The following is a 20,520-nucleotide window of genomic DNA, read 5'->3' on the forward strand; positions in this document are numbered from 1 at the left end:
GAGAAAAAGAAAAAGGGAAAGAAAACCCAAAAATGTCAGAAGGAAAGAATGAAGGGAGACAGAGACAGAGAGAAAGAAAGAAAGAAAGAGACAGAGGGAGGGAGGGAGGAAGGAATAGACAGAGGAAGGAAGGAAGCAAAGAAGGAAGGAAAAAAGAGAAAAAGAAAAAAACCTAAAAATATCAGAAGGAACAAACGAAGGGAAGAAGGGAGACAGAGACAAAGTCAGAGACAGGAAGGAAGGAAGGAAGGAAGGAAGGAAAGAAAGAAAGAAGACAGAGAGAGAGGATGGAAGGAAAGAAGGAAAAAAGAAAAAGTCCGCAGAGAGTGGCGGCATACAAGTTCAATTAATAAATAAATAATAATAAATTAAAAAAGAAAGAAAGCTTTCAATTTTTATAGCAGTTATAAGTCTAAATTTATTGTCTACTTAATGGTTGCAATATGACTTTCATTTTCTATATTATTTTTTTTCTGATCATCAAAACCATGTATCACAAGTTCATATTTTTTCTATTTGCCTGCAAAAGTCAGCAATGAACTAACCTCTGGGTTTGCCATCTCAACAAAGTTCCATCATCTTCATTTGTAGACAGTGTCCGATCTTTCCCCTTCAGTGCATGTGATAATCTTCCTGCAGTTAGGCATAAAAACAAAAATTCCAGCTTTTTTAATGTTCAGCCCCCAAAGAAAAGCCTCAGGTTTCAATTGTAGGCAGGTAATCCTTGATTTAAAACCTTATAGATGACCCTCATTCCGTCAAGGACCTTGGAGTACTCATATCCAATGATCTAAGTGCTAGAGCCCACTGTAGCAACATTGCCAAAAAAGCACTAAGAATTGTTAATCTAATCTTGGGTAGCATCTTCTCTGACAATATTACACTGCTAACCAGAGCATACAAAACACTTGCTAGACCAATTCTTGAATACAGTTCACCTGTCTGGAACCTGAACTGCATATCAGACATTAATAAATCAAGACACTCCAACAAATATTTCACAAGAAGAGTCCTCGGCTCCTCTGCGTGCCACAGAATATCTTATTCTACCAGATTTGGAATTTTGGGCTTAGTTCAGAGCTACGTCACCTTTGTTATGACCTTAAAAGTAGTTCATAAAATCATCTACCACGGGAGAGGGGTGGGGTCAATGGCCATGGCTGCCTGGAATTCCCCTTCGCCCATGGGGGGACTCCGAAGCCCTGCCGCCTGGGAGTTCTGGTTCCTATGGAACCAGACCAGATCTTCCCTGAAGGGAAGGAGACACAGGGGACTCTAAGTCTCCTTAGGGTCCTGTTGACCAAACAATGTCAGCTGGCAGGACCTAGGGGAAGAGCCTTCTCTGTGGGGGGCCCGGCCCTCTGGAATCAGCCTCCTCCGGAGATTCGCATTGCCCCCACCCTCCTTGCCTTCCGAAAGAGCTTAAAAACCCATGTTTGCTGCCAGGCCTGGGGTTTTTTAGATCTTCCCCCTGACCAATGAATGTTTTTTTAGTATGATTGTTGAATGAATGGTTAATGGAAGTTTTTTAAATTAGAATTTTTGATTGGATTGCTTATTATTGTTTCTTGTATGTGCTGTGAGCTAGATTGGAGAACTCAACATCTCTATACCCGCCCACTTTTCTTCCATTTCATCCATTTCATCCATTTCTGCACCTATCCTTTGGGCTAAGGGACAACAGCATAAAACCACAGCACCCATCCCAAACACAGATAGTCCTCTACAGTCTGTCAACTCTGAAGCAAACCTGGCTGAGGCCATACTTACAGTTTCAGGGTTGTCACAAGATGGGGCCAAGGGATAGCTGAGTTTTGTAGTCAAAAATGAAAGTTTTCCTGTAGGAACCAAGGACATTTCAACAGTTGGCTGGAAAGAGGAGGAGTAGAATTACCAAGCAACCAGCCAGCACCTGTATTGGATAATAAAAGAAATAGTAGTATAAGGGCAGAAAAAGGCCATGAGGTCTTTTTCTGCAGTCAATCTTCCTATGTTTCCATGTAATCAATGACTTGGGGGGAAAGGGGGAACATTCATTTTTTAATTAAATGAAAATTGTGGGAGTTTTCAGAGTCGGTTTTCACCAGTTGTGCCAATATGATGTATCAAATAAATTGTTCTTTGAGGAATTGACTTTGGAGTTCTGTTTTCAATGGGTACATTACTTGGAATGCTGATGCAGTTATTTAATAACCATTCCAAGTTATAATGGGCTTTTTTTTTAAAAAACCCTACTTATGACGCATCTTGGAAGTGATGAATGTCACCTTCCTGTGATGAGGTGATTGTATTTTGGGCTGGCATTTATGACCGGTTCTAGCGTTCTGCAAGAGTACAACAGACATGCGGGATTCTTAGCAAACCAGTCAAACTATTACACCTTCAAGAAAAAAAATAAGTTGATTCCTGTGTAAACTTTCCCATGAACTCTGTGTGAATGTTACGCTAAATTGAAAAATTTAACAGCTGGTTGGGTTTTTTTTCAGATGGCCTTGTTCTATACTAGAATGTGGTTCAATTTAGCTTGAAATCCTGGTCAAAGGCCATTTCAAGAATCCAAAATAGTGACCAATGGGGCCAGTGGGTTATTGTACAGAATATTTGTATGTCCTTCTGAAGATTCATGTACATTTACCCTGCTTACTATATGTGCTACCCAGTGAAGGGCTGCAAAAATGTTTACTACCACACTGTAGGCTTGGCTTATTTTGTGGGTGTTAAAAATTTTTCTACCGGTTCTGCATACCAGACCAAAAGTTTTCTACTGGTTCAACATACCTGACCATACTACCGTACATACATGACTGGTGCTACCCCTTGCACATGTATGCTGGATTCATTAACAGATCAAACCTGGTTTACAATAGGGAGTGGCTGAATCTATGGTCGCAAAGCTCAAGGTAAACACAAGATGGCAGCAAATACATAAGATGGTACCTTGTTGCCATCTAATGGCTGGGTGCAGTTTTGCAGCTGATATGCAATGCCCAAACAACTACAGGCATTCCTCAAGTTACAACCGTAACAGAGTCTGCCCATTTCAATCATAAGTTGTAACAGTCCTAAAGCAGGTTGCTCCTATAATTTTATGACTTTTTGCAGTAGTTGTTAAGCAAATGGCATGGCCTGAAGTGGGAACAACACAATCCCATCCTGTTTCCCCGAAAATAAGTCACGCCCGAAAATAGGACATAGGAGGTTTCGTAGAATTGCGTAATATAAGGCATCCCCCAAAAGACATAGGAGACGTTTCATTTCGCAGCATTCCCAAACAGAACATATATAACATATATTTGAAGGAAGTATAATTGTTGTACATGGAAATAATGGTACGGTAGTAGTAAGAAATTCTTGATAGGATTCACAGTTTGTCTGGTTATGCTGGTTTGTGATGAAAACTACTGTACAGTATATAATAAAAATTCGGGTTTTTTGTTCAGCAATAAATGTGAATTCTTCATTGGAAAAAAATAAGACATCCCCTGAAAATAAGACATAGCACATCTTTGGGAACAAAAATTAATATAAGATGCTGTCTTATTTTCAGGGAAACAGGGTATGTTCAAGCATCATGGTAAATACCATGGGTGAATGATATTATGGATGAACATGAGTGCTTGGGGTTGTGGTGCAATGGTCAGAATGCAATATTGGAGGCTAACTCTGCCCACAATTTAGAGTTTGGTCCTGATTGCCTCAAGGTTGATTTAACCTTCCATCCTTCCAAAGTGGGTAAAATGAGGGCCCAGATTTTTGGGGACAATAGACTGATTCTGTAAACAGCTTAGAGAGGGCTGTAAAGCACTGTGAAGCAGTATATGAGTCTAAGTGCTATTGATATTGCTCTTCCTTCCTTCCTTCCTTCCTTCCTTCCTTCCTTCCTTCCTTCCTTCTTCCCTCCCACCCTCCCTCCCATCCATGGTGATGCAGTGGTTAGAATGCGGTATTGCAGGCAACGCTGCTCACTGCCAGTAGTTCAATCCTGACCAGCTCAAGGTTGACTCAGCCTTCCATCCATCTGAGGTCAGTAAAATGGGGACCCAGATTGTTGAGGGCAATGTGCTGACTCTATAAACCGCTTAGAGAAGGCTGTAAAAGCACTATGAAGTGGTATATAAGTCTAAGGGCTATTGCTATTGATTCAGGGACCTTGCTCAGACATTGTTTAAATTCCCACCACAGACTGAACCACAAAATGCCCAAACCTCATTGTAGCCAGGTCTAGTGACTTGCAAAAAACTCCCCTTCTTCTACCGAAAATATTTTCTCATGATTTGGCTACCAATAACAGAGACGCTGCAGGCATAAACACAGAGAACGGAAAGCGTTTTAGCTCAAGGTGATTAAGGCGTAACCTGTCACGTTTAGGATAATTACAGCTCAGTTAATCAACACTTGGCTTAACATATGCACGGCAATTAAAAAAAAGACCCTTCCAAATGCATGTTTTGAGCCAAATGGGAGATTGTTCTTTTCATAATAGGCTCTTTTTTAGAGAATCATTCTTAACGGATTAATAGAGTTGGAAGGGACTTTGTAGGTCGGGGTGTCAAAGTCAAGGAAGAAACCCTAAGGGGCATACATAAATGCACTGGTGTGCCTTTCGTCCCCTGTCCAATTGTCTTTCCTTTCTCTCACTTACCATATATATTTTCTTTCTTTCATATATCCTCTCCTCTAAGTTCACCTTACCCTTATATATATTACTACATGTCTATTTTTCTTCCTATGTATTTGTGTATTGGACAAATGAATAAATAAATAAATAAACTATTTCTGACAAATAGCAGTCCTGTCTCTTCTTGAAGTCAAAGACTATTTGTATATGGATATATATTCCATAAATAAAGAAACACTGCTCTAGGATGATCTATGCCAGCAACTGAACTCCTTCGGTTTCTTTAAAACCTGACATTTCACAACTGCATTCCAGTTAAAAGAAACTGAAAGTGCATTTTATTATTATTAGCATTCAAATCCACTTTATTAGGAAATGTGTCATACTGGGAAAACAAAAATGTTCCAGATGTTCCCAATAAGTCATTTTAGATATTCTGTTGCCAGAGATATAAAAAGATATTTATATATTTTTTAAAAATCCCTTGAGAACCACAGAGGGCATAAAAAGGACAGTTGAGACAAATGGTTTTCTAGCTTTCCACGTGCAGCAGCTCTGCCTTTTATTTATTTAGTTTCCAAGGAGAAAGATAATTTGAGAAGAGAAATTTGTGAGGGGCGAATAAAGGCTTGGGAAAAGCAGACTATTTGTAACCCAGGGTTGAAATAAGGGCTCCTTGATGCTTTCTGAGCTTGGCGGTTTTCTTGCAGACATTTCCTTATCAAACTAGGTAACATCATCAGTGCCAGAAGGGAGTGGGATTGGGAGGTGAAGGAGGAGGAGGAGAATTGTGGGGTGCTCTCTGAGCTTCGTGGTTTTCTTGCAGACTAGGTAACATTATCAGTGCCAGAAGGGAGTGGGGTTTGGGAGGAGGGGGAGGAAGGAGGAGGAAAAGGAAGAGAAGGAAGAGGAAGAGGAGGAGAAGGAGGAGAAAGAGGAGGAGAAGGAAGAGGAAGAGAAGGAAGAGGAGGAAGATAAGAGAAGGAAGAGGAAGAGGAGGAGGAGGAAGAGGAAGGGGAGGAGGAGAAGGAAGAGGAGGAAGAGGAGGAGGAGAAAGAGAAGGAAGAGGAAGAGGAGGAATAAAAGGAAGAGGAGGAAGAGGAAGAGGAGGAGGAGAAGAAAGAGGAGGAAGAGGAGGAGGAGGAAGAGGAGGAGGAGGAGGAAGAGAAGGAAGAGGAAGAGGAGGAAGAGGAGGAGGAGAAGGAAGAGAAGGAAGAGGAAGAGGAGGAGGAGAAGGAAGAGAAGGAAGAGGAAGAGGAGGAAGAGGAGGAGGAGAAGGAGGAGAAGGAAGAGGAAGAGGAGGAAGAGGAAGAAAAGGAAGAGAAGGAAGAGAAGGGAGAGGAAGAGGAGGAACAGAAGGAAGAGAAGGAAGAGGAAGAGAAGGAAGAGGAAGAGGAGGAAGAGGAGGAAGAGAAAGAGAAAGAAGAGAAGTAAGAGGAGGAAGAGAAGGAAGAGGAGGAGAAAGAGGAGGAGGAGGAAGAGGAGGAAGAGGAGAAAGAGGAAGAGAAGGAAGGGAAGGAAGAGGAGGAAGAAGAAGAGAAGGAAGAGGAAGAGAAGGAAGAGGAAGAGGAGGAAGGGGAGGAGAAAGTGGAAGAGGAAGAAGAGAAGGAAGAGGAAGAAAAGGAAGAAGAGGAAGAGGAGGAGGAAGAGGAGGAGGAGGAAGAGGAGAAAGAGGAAGAGAAGGAAGAGAAGGAAGAGGAAGAGGAGGAAGAGGACTGTGAAAATCCTTGATCATTTCTGAGGAACCCCTTTAAAGGGTTCTCGGTGGTCTCTGAGCTTGGTTGTTTTGTTGCAGATGTTTCATTTACCAAATCAGGTAACATCAGCAGTGTTAGAAGGAATAGAACAGGATAGGATGGGACGGGACGGGACGGAACAGAACAGAATTCTTTATTGGCCAAGTGTGATTGGACACACAAGGAATTTGTCTTTGGTGCAGATGCTCTCAGTGTACATAAAAGAAAAAAGATACATTTGTCAAGAATCATGTGGTACAATACTTTGATTGTCACAGAGGTCAAATAAGCAATGAAGAAACAATCAATATTAATAAAAAATCTTAGAATACAACCAACAAGTTACAGTCATACAGTCCTAAGTGGGAGGGAAAGGGTGATAGGAATGAGGAGAGAAAACTAGTAGAAATAGAAGTGCAGATTTAGTAAAAAGTTTGACATTGTTGAGGGAATTATTTGTTTAGTAGAGTAAGGGCGTTCGGGGGAAAACTATTCTTGTGTCTAGTTGTCTTGGTGTGCAGTGCTCTGCAGCAACATTTTGAGGGTAGGAGTTGAAACAGTTTGTGTCCAGGATGCGAGGGGTCAGTAATTATTTCCACAGCCCTCTTTTTGACTCATACAGTCTACAGGTCCTCAATAGAAGGCAGGTTGGCAGCAAATTGTTTTTTCTGCAGTTCTGATTCTCCTCTGAAGTCTGTGTCGGTCTTGTTGGGTTGCAGAACCAAACTATAGAGTTATAGAGGTGCAGATGACAGTGGGTTACAACCTGATGATGTTACCTAGTTTGGTAATGAAATGTCTGCAAGAAAGCCACCAAGCTATAAGAGGACCAAGGACCCTTAAAGTTGTCCCTTTTGATGACAGATACCATTGTCTCTCTCTGCAAGGACAAGAAAACCAGCAAAACCAACTCTAAGACAAACTCTACCCAACACTTAAAGGAGCTGGAGGGGGAGGCAAAAACTGCTATTAATTATGAATTCCATCCTTGAGTAATCTGTGGGAAAAGATCTGTTGCCCCTGGGAAATTTGGCAAAATGGCTCTTGTTTAATTGTCCCACTTACAAAGCGGGTGGGGAACTTTTCAGAAGATGAAATTGCAGGCAGGTTGATGTCTCCAATCTCAGGCGCCCCTGTGGCCTTTAGGCTGCAATGGCTCCACAACAGCCCCTCCTCAACCTGGTGCCTTCCAGCAGGGCTGCAATCATCTCCTCCCAATGTGAGAAATCGAGGTGCAACCCACCCGCTGAGCGCCATGTTGAAGAAGGACAAGTTCTACTAACTCAGGAAACCGTGTTTGGTGGTGATGTGGACAAGGTCACCATCATTAGGTGGGGTTCTTGTTTTGTTTCTTTTAACAGAAAACAGCAACAAAGATGAGTGACATAGGGGAAGGTTTGGTAGGGAAGGTTTGTCTGTTTGCCGATGACTCTAAGTGTGCAATAGGGTTGATATTCCTGGAGGCATCTGTAATATGGCAAATGTTCTAGCTTTACTACATAACTGGCCAAAGCAATGGAAACTGCAGTTTAATTTTTCCAAATGTAAAATAATGCACTTGGGGAAAACGAATCCTCAATCTGAGTATTGTATTGGCAGTTCTGTGTTAGCAAAAACTTCAAAAGAGAAGGATTTAGGGGTAGTGATTTCTGACAGTCTCAAAATGGGGGAACAGTGCAGTCAGGCGGTAGGGGAAGCGAGTAGAATGCTTGGCTGCATAGCAAGAGGTATAACAAGCAGGAAGAGGGAGATTGTGATCCCGCTGTATAGAGCACTGGTGAGACCACATTTGGAATACTGTGTTCAGTTCTGGAGACCTCACCTACAAAAAGAGATTGATAAAATTGAACAAGTCCAAAGACGGGCTACAAAAATGGTGGAAGGTCATAAGCATAAAACTCATCAGGAAAGACTTCATGAACTCCATCTGTCTAGTCTGGAGGACAGAAGGGAAAGGGGGGACATGATCGAAACATTTAAATATGTTAAAGGGTTAAATAAGATTCAGGAGGGAAGTTTTTAAGAGGAAAGTGAACACAAGAACAAGGGGGCAAAATCTGAGGTTCGTTGGGGGAAAGATTAGAAGTAATGTGAGAAAATATTATTGTAATATTACAGTCCAGAGCGAACGGAGCATTTTCCCTTTGCTCTGGGCAGCGACTGTCCTCCTCCTCTTCTTCCTCCTCCTCCTTCCACCCAAATTCCATTTTACATTGATTCCTATGGGGAAAATTGCTTCTACTTACAAACTTTTCTACCTAAGAACCTGATCACGGAACAAATTAGGTTCTTAAGTAGAGGTATCACTGTATTGTCGTACTTTATAGCAGCATTCTAATTGAGCTACATGTTGTTCACAAAGCTACAAACCAGTGCAATAAATAAAAGCTTTACTTACATAAGAGTTAGACTTTGATCTTGCTATTATTATTATTATTATTATTATTATTATTATTATTATTATTTTGGCTACTTTTTCAGATTTATCTTATTTTATTTTTCTGCCTCTTTCCTGTTGGGTGAGATAGCAGAATAGGTCAAGTGAGATTATAAAATAAAGAGCTAATTGTTATTCAACACCCTGCTTGGTACAAATTGAAACAGAAATTTTAACCAGTTCACTGATTAAAACGGAGAGCTTCCTAAAATGCATTCTTAATACAAAACCGCTAAATTCAAGACTTTTTTTCTCATTAAACAATTACACCATGCAAATAAACCATGACATGGATTGATTCAAATTTCTGTGAGTGGAAGCTAATGAGTTTCTTTAAGCAGGAATTTTTTTAAAAAAAAACCAAACAAAACAAATTTGCAAAGAATAATCTTCAGTTCTATTGCGGTCAAGAAATAATCCAAAATGTTTGATGGTTTTGTGTGCATGCCCACTGATTGTGCAAATGGAGCTTCTCGTACTCACACACTCGCCTGCAGCATGCACAGCCCAGCCCCAATGGGCCACAGCTTGGTATTAGACTACTAGACATTGGGGCCCAGAGGCTAGAACAGTGATGGCAAACCTTTGTTCCCCTCAGTGCCAAAAAGGCATGTGTGCACACTATTGTGCATGTGTGAGTGCCCACACCCATAATTCAATGCCTGGGGAGGGCGAAAACAGCTTCTCCTTCTCCCCGGAGGCCCTCTGGAGGCCAGAAATGGACTGTTTCCCAACTTCTTGTGGGCCCAGTAGGCTCGTGTTTTGCCCTCCCCAGACGCCAAAGGCTTCCGTGGAGCCAGGGGAGGGCAAAAATACCCGCCACCATCCCTCAGGAGGCTCTCTGGAAGCCAAAACCGCACTCTGTGCGAGCCAAAAATCAGCTGAGCTAGGGTAACAACTTGTGTGCTAGCAGATATGACTCCGTGTGCCACCTGTGGGGTGGGGCTAGAACATATGAAGAACAGCTACTGGAACTGGGTGGGTATGTCTAACCTGATGAAGAGAAGGACTAGGGGTGACATGATAGCAGTCTTCCAATATTTCAGGGGCTGCCATAAAGAAGAGGGAGTGAAGCTATTCTCCAAAGCACCTGAGGGTGGAACAAGAAACAATGGGTGGAAACTAATCAAGGAGAGAAGCAACCTGGAATTAAAGATTAATTAATCAATTAATCACTAGCACAACTGGCCTCCAGAAGTTGTGAATGCTCCAACACTGGAAGTTTGAAAGAAGAGACTGGATAACCATTTGTCCAGAATAGTATAGGGCAGTGAGGGTGAACCATTTTTGGTTCACGTGCCAAAAGGGGTGTGCATGGGTGTGCTAGCATGCACCTTTCCCAAGGCCAAAAATCAGCTGGCCACTGAGCTGAAACATGGCAAAGTCTCATGTCCTCGTGCATGCCATAGGTTCGCCAGCACTTGTATAGGGTCTCCTGCTTTAACAGGGGTTGGACTAGAAGACCTCCAAGGTCCCTTGCAGCTCTACAATCTCTAATTAGAAACATAGAAGATTGACCGCAGAAAAAGACCTCCTGGTCCATCTAATCTGCCCTTATACTATTTCCTGTATTTGATCTTAGGATGGATCTATGTTTATCCCAGGCACGTTTCAGTTCAGTCACTGTGAATTTACCAATCACGTCTGCTGGAAGTTTGTTCCAAGCATCTACTACTTTTTCAGTAAAATAATCTTTTCTCATGTTGCTTCTGATCTTTCCCCCAACTAACCTCAGATTATGCCCCCTTGTTCTTGTGTTCACTTTCCTATTAAAAATACTTCCCTCCTGAACCTTATTTAACCCTTTCACATATTTAAATGTTTCAATCATGTCCCCCCTTTCCCTTCTGTCCTCCAGACTATACAGATTGAGTTCATGAAGTCTTTCCTGATAGGTTTTATGCTTCAGACCTTCCGCCATTTTTGTAGCCCGTCTTTGGACCCCTTCAATTTCATGAATATCTTTTTATAGGTGAGATCTCTAGAACTGAACACAGTATTCCAAATGGAGCCTCACCAGTGCTCTATACAGCGGGATTGACAGTTGAAATTGAAAGTTTCCTTTTGCAAAGTCTTTTCTGCCTTCTGAGAATGTTAAATTTCCCTGTTGAACTATGAGGTGCAATTAAAAGGTTTTCTCGGTGGAAGAACGGCATCTACTTGGAGATCAGATATATGTTGATACACAAGAATCCTTGGCTGCCTGACAGAACTTACAAAGGCATCCCAAATCTCAGCCAGGGTGACCATGACCAAGTTAAAAAAAGAATCTGGCCCAATTCCATGTGCAATACCAGCTGTAGCTCATATTAGGCAACACTTTCATTCTCTGCTGGAGGTTCCCCAAGATGACACCCACCCCTTAGCTTTGAGTCCATAAGACCAATCCATCGACAAGTGAATGGAACTGTAATTCTTACGAGCCACCAGTAGAATAAGATATTATATATCTTTTTTTTAATGACTAAGCTGGAAGGGACCTTGGAGGTCTTCTAGTCCAGCCCCCTGCTCAAGCAGGAGAACTATACCATTTCAGACAGGAACAGGAAGCTCAAGGGCACTAACCTCACTCTCCATTCCATGCAGTGGTGGGATCCAATTTTTTAAACTCCCGGTTCTGAGGGCCTGGCTTGGTGGGCCTGGCATGGGAAGGATACCGCAAAATCCCCATTTCCTCCCAATCAGCTGAGACTCGGGAGGCAGAGAATAGATGGGGGAGAGGCCAGTCAGAGGTGGCATTTACCGGTTCCCCAAACTACTCAAAATGTCCACTACCGATTTTCCAAACCTGGTCAGAACCTGTTGAATTCCCACCTCTGACTCCATATGGTCAGCTGCCCAGGACCTGAAACCCATGTGGTCATTTCCATCAATAAACCCTCTTTCCAATCAGCCTCCATGTTTCCAGTGTCTTTCTCTCGCCTTGGAACTGAACCAGGTGGATATTTCTTCCAACACTGGTCCTCCATTGAAAACCCACCCTTGACACAGCAGCTTTTGTGCAAAAAGCACACGTTGTATCCTCCGTCATTGCCCACAGCTACCTGCTGAAGCCCCCAGCACTTCATTTTTTCATGTTTGCACATGTGAATGCCCTTTATGCTTTGGATTAGGGTCAAGACAGCAGCTGCTTGTACAGGATTCCTCCCTGTGTTGACACAAGGTTTTCCCAAGTGTGCATAGACTTGTTTCTTTTCTCCTGGCCATAAAAGAGCATAATCGCTACTGCTGAAATAAGGGATTATCCAGCAGCTTCCACATAAAAGGATTACATGAATGAAGGCCTTTCATGACGCAGAAACTAAGCCCCGAACCAGGCCTCCTTTCCACGCTGCGAGCATCATTGACCTTAAGGAAGCTCCTGAAGATTTTGCTGCTACATTCCTCAAGACTCAATTAAACCCTAATTACAGCTTCGTTAACTAAATAGTAATTGCCTGGGAACAGTCTTGCTTGGCAATGAATGTGCTTTTTCCCCTCACTTAAAGAAGTTAAAGAATTTATAGAATATAAAATAACAGAGTTGGAAGGGATTTTGAAGGTCTTGTAACAGAGGTAGGTTCCTCCCGGTTTGGACCGGTTCTATAGAACCGGTAGCAGAAATTTCCCCAAACTGGGAGCAATTGCCGGCTGGCCACATCCCAAATTGGTTCTCTCAGCAGGACCATAGATGCCGCCATTTTATTTTTGGGTTCTGTGCATGTGCAGAAGCTAGGTTTTTGGCACTGCGCATGTGTGCATGCCCTCTCCCACACGGTGCACCTATGTGTTGCGCCCATGTGGCATGCAATGTGCGCACACCCATGCGGTGTGGGATGGAGCGAACTGGCAGCGAGGTAAGTTAGAACCCACCCGTCTTGGGCTTCAATTCCCAGAATTCCCCAGCCAGAGTGGCTGAGTGAGGAATTCTAGGTGGTCACGTGATCCCTTTTTGTAACCTTCTGAAACTTCCGGAAGTTGGCAAGTGGGCCATTTAGGACCTCCAGAGGGCCTCCAAGGATGTGAGGAAGACTGTTTTCACCCTCCCCAGGCTCCCAGAAAGGGGGAGCAAAAAAAATCCTGCAGGAGGGGAAAAAAGGAAAGCCGACCCGAGACCAGTAATCCAGCAAGTGACAGCCACTGATCAGCTGGATCTGCGCACACATCTTCATTTCCGCCAGTGGAACTGCATTCCACCCTGTCCTGCCTGCTGCCCACCCCTGTCTGTACTGCATAACTATGGAGCTGGTAGGAAGGGATTGCCTTTACCCTTTTCCTGCCCACCAACCATTCCCGGTTTTGCTGTCTCTTTGCCCTCTGTCCTCCCTTCTGCAACTTAACACTTGCATTCCATCACACATAGCTTAGTGTGTGTCCACCACACCCGCCCTTCTTATTTGTCCGTCTGGCCTCCTTGCTTTTCACCTCCATCCAGCTTTGGAGTCCAGAGCTCCAATTTCTAACCTACTGCCAAGATTATGTCATAAATTTGTCTGGATTGGTCATCTTAATTCTAACCCTGTCAGATGTCCTGCCAGACAGCCTTGGACCGAAGGCTCATCAGAAATTGTGATGCAGCCACCATGCTATGAGCTCCCTTTCCTCTGTCAGTCCTCCACCTCGACATTTCCTCCCCTTTTGAAGAGCTGAAGAAGCTTCTTTTGACGAGAAGCGAAACGCCTTCAAAGATAAACCAGAAAGGGTTTGGATTTGGAGTGTGTAGAGTGTTTGTGTCAAGTTTCACTCGTTCTCTTTATGCAAAACATGCAAGTTTGATCAAGTTTGATCATTCAGCAGAACAAGGCAACTGGTGAAGGAATGCCTTGAAAACTCCAGCAATTCGTTTCTATTATTTATTCAAGAGACTTATATCACTACCCAATTTACACATGGAGATTCTCGGTAGGGTACATTTGAAATCAACAATGTAAACTCCTTCAGCAACTCCTACCGTCACTTGATCATCATCTCCAAACCAACCTGGGGTCTTCAGGCCCCTTGATGAAATCATGTCTTCAGGTCTTTCAGAAAAAGAGCTAGGGTCAGCAATCTTATTTCCAAAGGAATCAAAGGGAGGGAGGCACTACAGAGAAGGCCTTATCCTGTCATGTAACATCTTTAATAGATGGGACTCACAGAGGGGTAAAGTACAATACAGAGAGGAGTACAATACAGAGGAATCATCAAGTCTGTCATCTGCACCTCTATAACGCTCTGGTTTGGTTCTGCAACCCAACAAGACCGACACAGACTTCAGAGGAGAATCAGAACTGCAGAAAAAACAATTGCTGCCAACCTGCCTTACATTGAGGACCTGTATACTATATGAGTGTAGAGGGCTGTGAAAATATCTTCAGACCCCTCACATCCGGGACATAAATTGTTTCATCCTCTACCCTCAACACAATGCTATAGAGCACTGCACACCAAGACAACTAGATTCAAGAACAGTTTTTTCCCCAAATGCCATCACTCTGCCTAACAACTAATTCCCACATTACTGTCAAATTATTTACTAATGCTGCATTACTATTATTCTTCTCTTCTGTACTAGTACCTATTGCTTCCTGCTTATAAGCCACCTTACTTTAAGGTGACCCAGTGGGTGGCACTCACACAATACTGAATCAGGTGAATTAGAAAAACAAACTTAGCAACTGAATTCACCCGACCCAAGATTTTTATATTTTGTGGACTAGCTTGATGTGAAGGGACGATATTTTTTGCAGCTCAAGAGGGAATAATATTCAGGCTACCTCCCTTTTTATTTAACAAGAAATGATTGAGTGGATTTTGGAAGTTTTAAAATGGAATCTTGAAGCCGTGCTGCCGAATGGAGTGTTGCATTCCCAATTACCTAAAAATAGCATTGGGAACAAGCAGCGGGTCACTTTCTGTCCAAATCCAGCTCTCATGCTTAGCATTCTGGAACTAACCACGAGAGTTAACATTTTATCCTGCCAACCTGAGTCACTTTTTCTCATATCGTCATTGGCATATTTTTAGTAAAACACCAGCAAGGTAAATCTCACTAGAGTTTGGGTTCTACTGTACTCTTGACAACACCGATTTGGTTAATTGGACACAATTTAAGGTTAGTTGGGGAAAAGATCAGAAGAAATGTGAGAAAATATTATTTTACTGAAAGAGTCGTAGATGCTTGGAACGAACTTCCAGCAGACGTGGTTGGTAAATCCACAGGAACTGAATTTAAACATGCCTGGGATAAACATAGATCCATCCTAAGATAAAATACAGGAAATAGTATAAGGGCAGACTAGATGGACCATGAGGTTTTTTCCTGCTGTCAGTCTTCTATGTTTCTAATTCTATTAATGGCACTGATCTTTATTTCCACATTTAATTCTTGGCTTTGCTTTCAGTTGCACCAATTTGGTTTATATTCTGCATTTTTTAGGTAACTGTGAACCGCTCAAAGTTAGTAAAAATAGCTCACAACAACCATTCATTTAGCAACTGTTCAAACCAGAGGTGGGTTCCTGTCAGTTCGGACTGGTTCTATAGAACTAGTAGTGGGAAGCAATGGCCAGCTGGATACACACACGCGTACCGGCTCTCTCGGTAGCGCCATCTTGTTTTTGGCTTCTGCGAACGTGCTGAAGCTGTTTTTAGCACTTTTGCTACTGGTGCGCATCACAACAATTGGGTTATCAGCACATGTGGAATATCATAAGAACATAAGAAGAGCCATGTTTAAATAGGCCAAAGCCCATCAAGTCTAGCATTCTGTGTCCCATAGTGGCCCACACATGGGGATCTTGAGCAGAAAGAGAAGGCAAAACCCTCCCTTTCCTTTGACCCCCAATAAATGGGACCCAAGGGAATCCTGCCTACGTCAACCAACATAGAAGCGGCACATGGACATCCGTTTCAATAGCCACCAATACCCTTGGCATCCATGTATCTGTCTAATCCTGCCTTGAAGCTATCCAGGCTGACAGCTGTCATGACCTCTTCTGGAAGTGAATTCCATAAACCAAAGACCCTCTGGGTGAAGAAATATTTCCCTTTATTTGTCCTCACTTTCCTACCTATGAGCTTTAGGGAGTGCCCCCTTTTCCTAGTATTGTGTGATAGAGAAAATATTTTTTTGGGTTTTGCCCCGTGTAATATTTTGAGTGTCTATGCGACGTTTCGGTGAAATCACATTCACCATCATCAGGCTGAAGTTGTAATATATTATTATTATTATTATTATTATTATTATTATTATAATATTATTATTATTATATTATTATTATTATTATTATTATTATTATTATTATTATTATTATTATTATTATTATTATTATATTTATTAATATGTTGTACCAATGAGGTATGGCTAGCTGATGAGGCCAAAATAACACCGAAATAGATTTATCCTAGTCTTCCTTAATTTTCATATATTCAGCAACAACTAGCGACATAAAATCCAAGGAGGATTCCTTTACCTTTTTTATCTCACACTTATTGCAGCATCCCCACAATCATATGACCAACATTTGGTTGCTTGACAATAGTTCTGGTCCAAGCTTAATGCTTTTCTCTGTCAGATAAAACTCCACCCAAATGGGTAAAACATAACAGATGACATTTATTGTCTAGTATCTTGACATCATAGAACAGTGATGGCGAACCTATGGCATGGGTGCCACAGGTAGCACACGGAGCCATATCTGCTGGCACACGAGCCGTTGCCCTAGCTCAGCTCCAACGTGAATGTATGTGCTGGACAGCTTATTTTTGGCTCGCACAGAGGCTCTGGGAGGCTGTTTTTGGCTGCCAGAGAGCCTGCGGGGGCATGGGGGAGGGCATTTTTACTCTCCCTTGGCTCCAGGGAAGCCTTTGGAGTCTGAGGAGGGCGAAACACGAGCCTACTGGGCCCACCAGAAGTTGGGAAACAGGCCTGAAAACAGGTTTTCAGCCTCTAGAGCAGTGTTTCCCAACCTTGGCAACTTGAAGATATCTGGACTTTGACTCCCAGAATTCCCCAGCCAGCAAATGCTGGCTGGGGGATTCTGGGAGTTGAAATCCAGATATCTTCAAGTTGTCAAGGTTGGGAAACACTGCTCTAGAGGGCCTTGCAGTGTGTGTGTATGTGTGTGTGTGTGTGGAGGAAGCTACTTTGCTCTCCCCAGGCATTGCATTATGGGTGTGGGCACTCACACATGCACGATAGCGTGTGCACATTCTATTTCAGAACCTGAGGGGGAAAATGTTTGCCATCACTGTCATAGAACTTACCAATGAGGTGAAATTCTTCAGGCTGTCTGTCCATACTCTGTCCCATTACACATAGGTGAAAAGAGATTCATTTCTCCCATCTGCAGTCTGTTGCATGGTCCTTTGTTAAGACTTTAAAATGGCAGTTGGAGAATATGGCACAATTATCCAGCTGCCTAGGTAGAGCTCAATGGCCAATAACAACACACAGATGAGGTCACATGGCATGGACTACATTACCCAGAGTGCAATCTCCAGCTATATTCCCCTAATCCTAATGCAGTCTCTTAAAGAAAAAGATCCTAGACTGAGGTAAATCACCTCACCTACAAAAAGATATTGATAAAACTGAAGGGGGTCCAAAGACAGGCTACAAAAATGGTGGAAGGTCTTAAGCATAAAACTTATCAGGAAAGACTTCATGAACTCAATCTGTATAGTCTGAAGGACAGAAGGGAAAGGGGGGACATGATCGAAACATTTAAATATGTTAAAGGGTTAAATAAGGTTCAGGAGGGAAGTGTTTTGAATAGGAAAGTGAACACAAGAACAAGGAGGTTAGTTGGAGGAAAGATCAGAAGCAACGTGAGAAAATATTATTTGACTGAAAGTAGTCGATGCTTGGAACAAACGTCCAGCAGACATGGTTGGTAAATCCACAGTGACTGAATTTAAACATGCCTGGGATAAACATAGATCCATGGTATGATAAAATACAGGAAATGGTATAAGACTTGATGAAACAGGAGGTCTTTTTCTGTCATCAATATTCTATGTCTCTAAATACCCCTTTAGTCTGTCAGCACAGCATCTGGCATATATTTATGATGGTTGTTGTAGCATCCTAGGACCATGTAATCACCATTTGCAATCTTTCCAGGCCACCAAAGCCAATGGGGGAAACTCGATTCAACTAACAATGGAAACCATTTCCTTAACAACCATAGGCCCAAAAGATCCTACAATCGGCAGAATTGACTCAACAACCCCTTTAGCAACACAAGTCATGGCCCCAATTGTGACCGTTAGTGAAGGACGTGCCTGACAGGATAGAAATTCAGTAAGAAATATTTTAAAGCCAGTACTCCATCATAGGGTGTGGTTGAAGATTTATTGGGCTATTTTAAACAGCATGGAGCCATCATGTTCTTTCTCTTTGCACCTGAAGCCCCAAACCTCACGTGGTAACCACCCACTTACTTGTTGATTGGGTGGGTTGAAGAGGTAACCATATTTATTTATTTATTTTGTCCAATACAAATTGAAAGTTAAGGAGAATAAAAACGTGAAGTAGTAAATATCAGGGAAGGGATAGAAGAAGAGATATGAGAATAGAATACATCAATGAAGAGTAGAGGAAGGATATATGGATGGGAGAAAAGATATATAAAATATAGGAGAGACAATTGGACAGGGGACGGAAGGCACACTAGTGCACTTATGCTCGCCCCTGGGAAAGGTGGAAAAATCAGAGTAGACAGGTTTAACAGAGCTGTTTAATCTGAGAGTAATTAAGCCAGAGGTCTTCAAATATGGCAACTTTAAGACTTGTGGACTTCAACTCCCAGAATTCCCCAGATGACCTATTGAATGTCACAAGTCTTTTTTTTTAATCATTTTTTTTTTATTTTTTCTCCAACACAAAGTTAAAAACAATACATAGTTTCCAACACAAAATCAAGCTTATTGTCAAACATATACATTTTTTTCTTTTTTCTTTGTAATCATTCAATGGAGGCTCTTATGTCTCTTTCTTTCACAAAGTGAAGTAAGATATATAATATCTTATATATTCAAAAAAACCTCTTAAAAATATAACTTTTCTCTATCTAATATTAAAACATTACAATAATTTTAACATTAATCACTGATCATCAAATTCACTTCTTATTTGAGTCTTACTTATTTGAGTCCAAAAGGCAATTTTCTTATAATCCTTTAGGCCGAGTAGATCATATATAAAATAATTCTTCATATTGCAACAAAAAATCTACTAAACCAAAATTCTATATGTCTAATAAAATAGTTATTCCAATAAGAAACTGTATATCATATTATATAATAATGAAATAGATTATATATATAAAGTAAATTTGAATCACAACTAAAAAAGGCTAAGTAATTTTTTTAATAGTTTGAATATGTTTACACTAAATTATTCCAATAATATTTTCTGTGTGTTATATCAACATGTAGTGCTACCACCATTGCTCATCTTCTCCATCTGGCTTATAATATTTAAAACTCCATCTTCTTGTTCCCCAGATGACCTATTGAAGTTCACAAGTCTTAAAGTTGTCAAGATTGGATCTCCATGCTCCACATGCCTTCAGATGTTTGTCCAGAACTGGGAATTGTAATCATTTGCTTAGCCCCTCACATTCTGTAATTATTTAAACTGTATTTCAGATGGGTGGATATATTTAGGAGAAAGTGTTGCCCACTTTCCCAGCTTTGAGCATAAATTACAGGGTTGGAAGGGACTTTGGGGTCTCCTAGGCCAAAACTGTAGTCAAACAGGTGACCCTATACTATTTCAGACAATTAGGGGACTGGAGGCTAAAACAAACAAAGACCGATTGCAGGAACTAAGCATGGCTAGTCTAGTGAAGAGAAGGGCCAAAGGAGATGTAATAGCAGTGATCCAATACTTGAAGGGCTGCCACAGAGAGGAGGGGCTCAACCTATTTTCCAAAGCCCCTGAAGGCTAAACAAGGGATAATGGATGGAAACTGAACAAGGAAAGTTTCAACTTGGAACTGAGGAAAACTTTTCTAACAGTGAGAGCAATCGACCCATGGAACAGAAGTTGCCTTCAGAAGTTGTGGGAGCTTCATCACTAGAGGCTTTCAAGAAGTGATTGGACAGCCATTTGTCAGAAATAGTATAAGGTCTCCTGCTTGAGCAGGGGGTTGGACTAAATGACCTGCAAATTCCCTTCCAATTCTGTTAATCTGTTAAATGTCTGTTTAGTCTCTTCTTGGAAATCTCCAGTGATAGAGCACTCACAACTTCTGGTGGCAAGCCATTCCACTAGAATAGTTCTCAGGAAATTCCTCATGTTCAAGGTTGGATCCTCTTTAATGACCTTCTACTCATGACTTTTTTTCCTGCCCTTGGGAACAACTCCCTCTTCTCTATGATAGCTCTTCAAGTGCTGGAAAACTGTGAGTAGCCCTTGTGTTCCTTACCGTCTCTCCAGCATGAAACTAAAGAATTTCTGAGCAAATTGAGAGTACGTCAGGACACATACCAGCTGTTTCATTTCACTAGATTTGTCTGACATTAGAGACATAATAAAAGAGCCAGTTTGGTGTTGTGGTTACATTAGGGTGGAAAGCCGAGGAATCTGAATTGTACTACAATTAGGCACAAAGCCAGCTGGGTGACCTTGAGCCAGTCTTTTTCTCAGCCCTAGGAAGCCCACAAGGACAAACTACTTCTGAAAACCTTGCCAAGAAAACTGCTGGGACTCGTCCAGCCAGTTGCCAGGAATCAATAGTGTCTTGTAGGCACAATAAATG

General features: G+C 41.9%; 1 protein-coding gene across 1 annotated transcript in view; it reads right to left on the bottom strand.

Annotated features, from left to right (window-relative positions):
- The window catches only part of NECAB2 (N-terminal EF-hand calcium binding protein 2), a 234,914-nt gene extending 217,809 nt beyond the window's left edge, over window positions 1–17,105 (bottom strand). The window contains exons 1-3 of the mRNA XM_070760554.1: window positions 17,018–17,105; window positions 1,771–1,912; window positions 546–633 (exon numbers count right to left, since the gene is read on the bottom strand). Coding sequence (XP_070616655.1) covers window positions 546–560 — 15 coding nt within the window. The 5' untranslated portion in view covers window positions 561–633; window positions 1,771–1,912; window positions 17,018–17,105. The remainder of the gene's footprint in view (window positions 1–545; window positions 634–1,770; window positions 1,913–17,017) is intronic.
- Window positions 17,106–20,520: the final 3,415 nt, after the last annotated feature.

This window comes from Erythrolamprus reginae, chromosome 9 (genome assembly GCF_031021105.1).
Source record: "Erythrolamprus reginae isolate rEryReg1 chromosome 9, rEryReg1.hap1, whole genome shotgun sequence".
In the NCBI taxonomy this organism is placed as follows: Eukaryota; Metazoa; Chordata; class Lepidosauria; order Squamata; family Dipsadidae; genus Erythrolamprus; species Erythrolamprus reginae.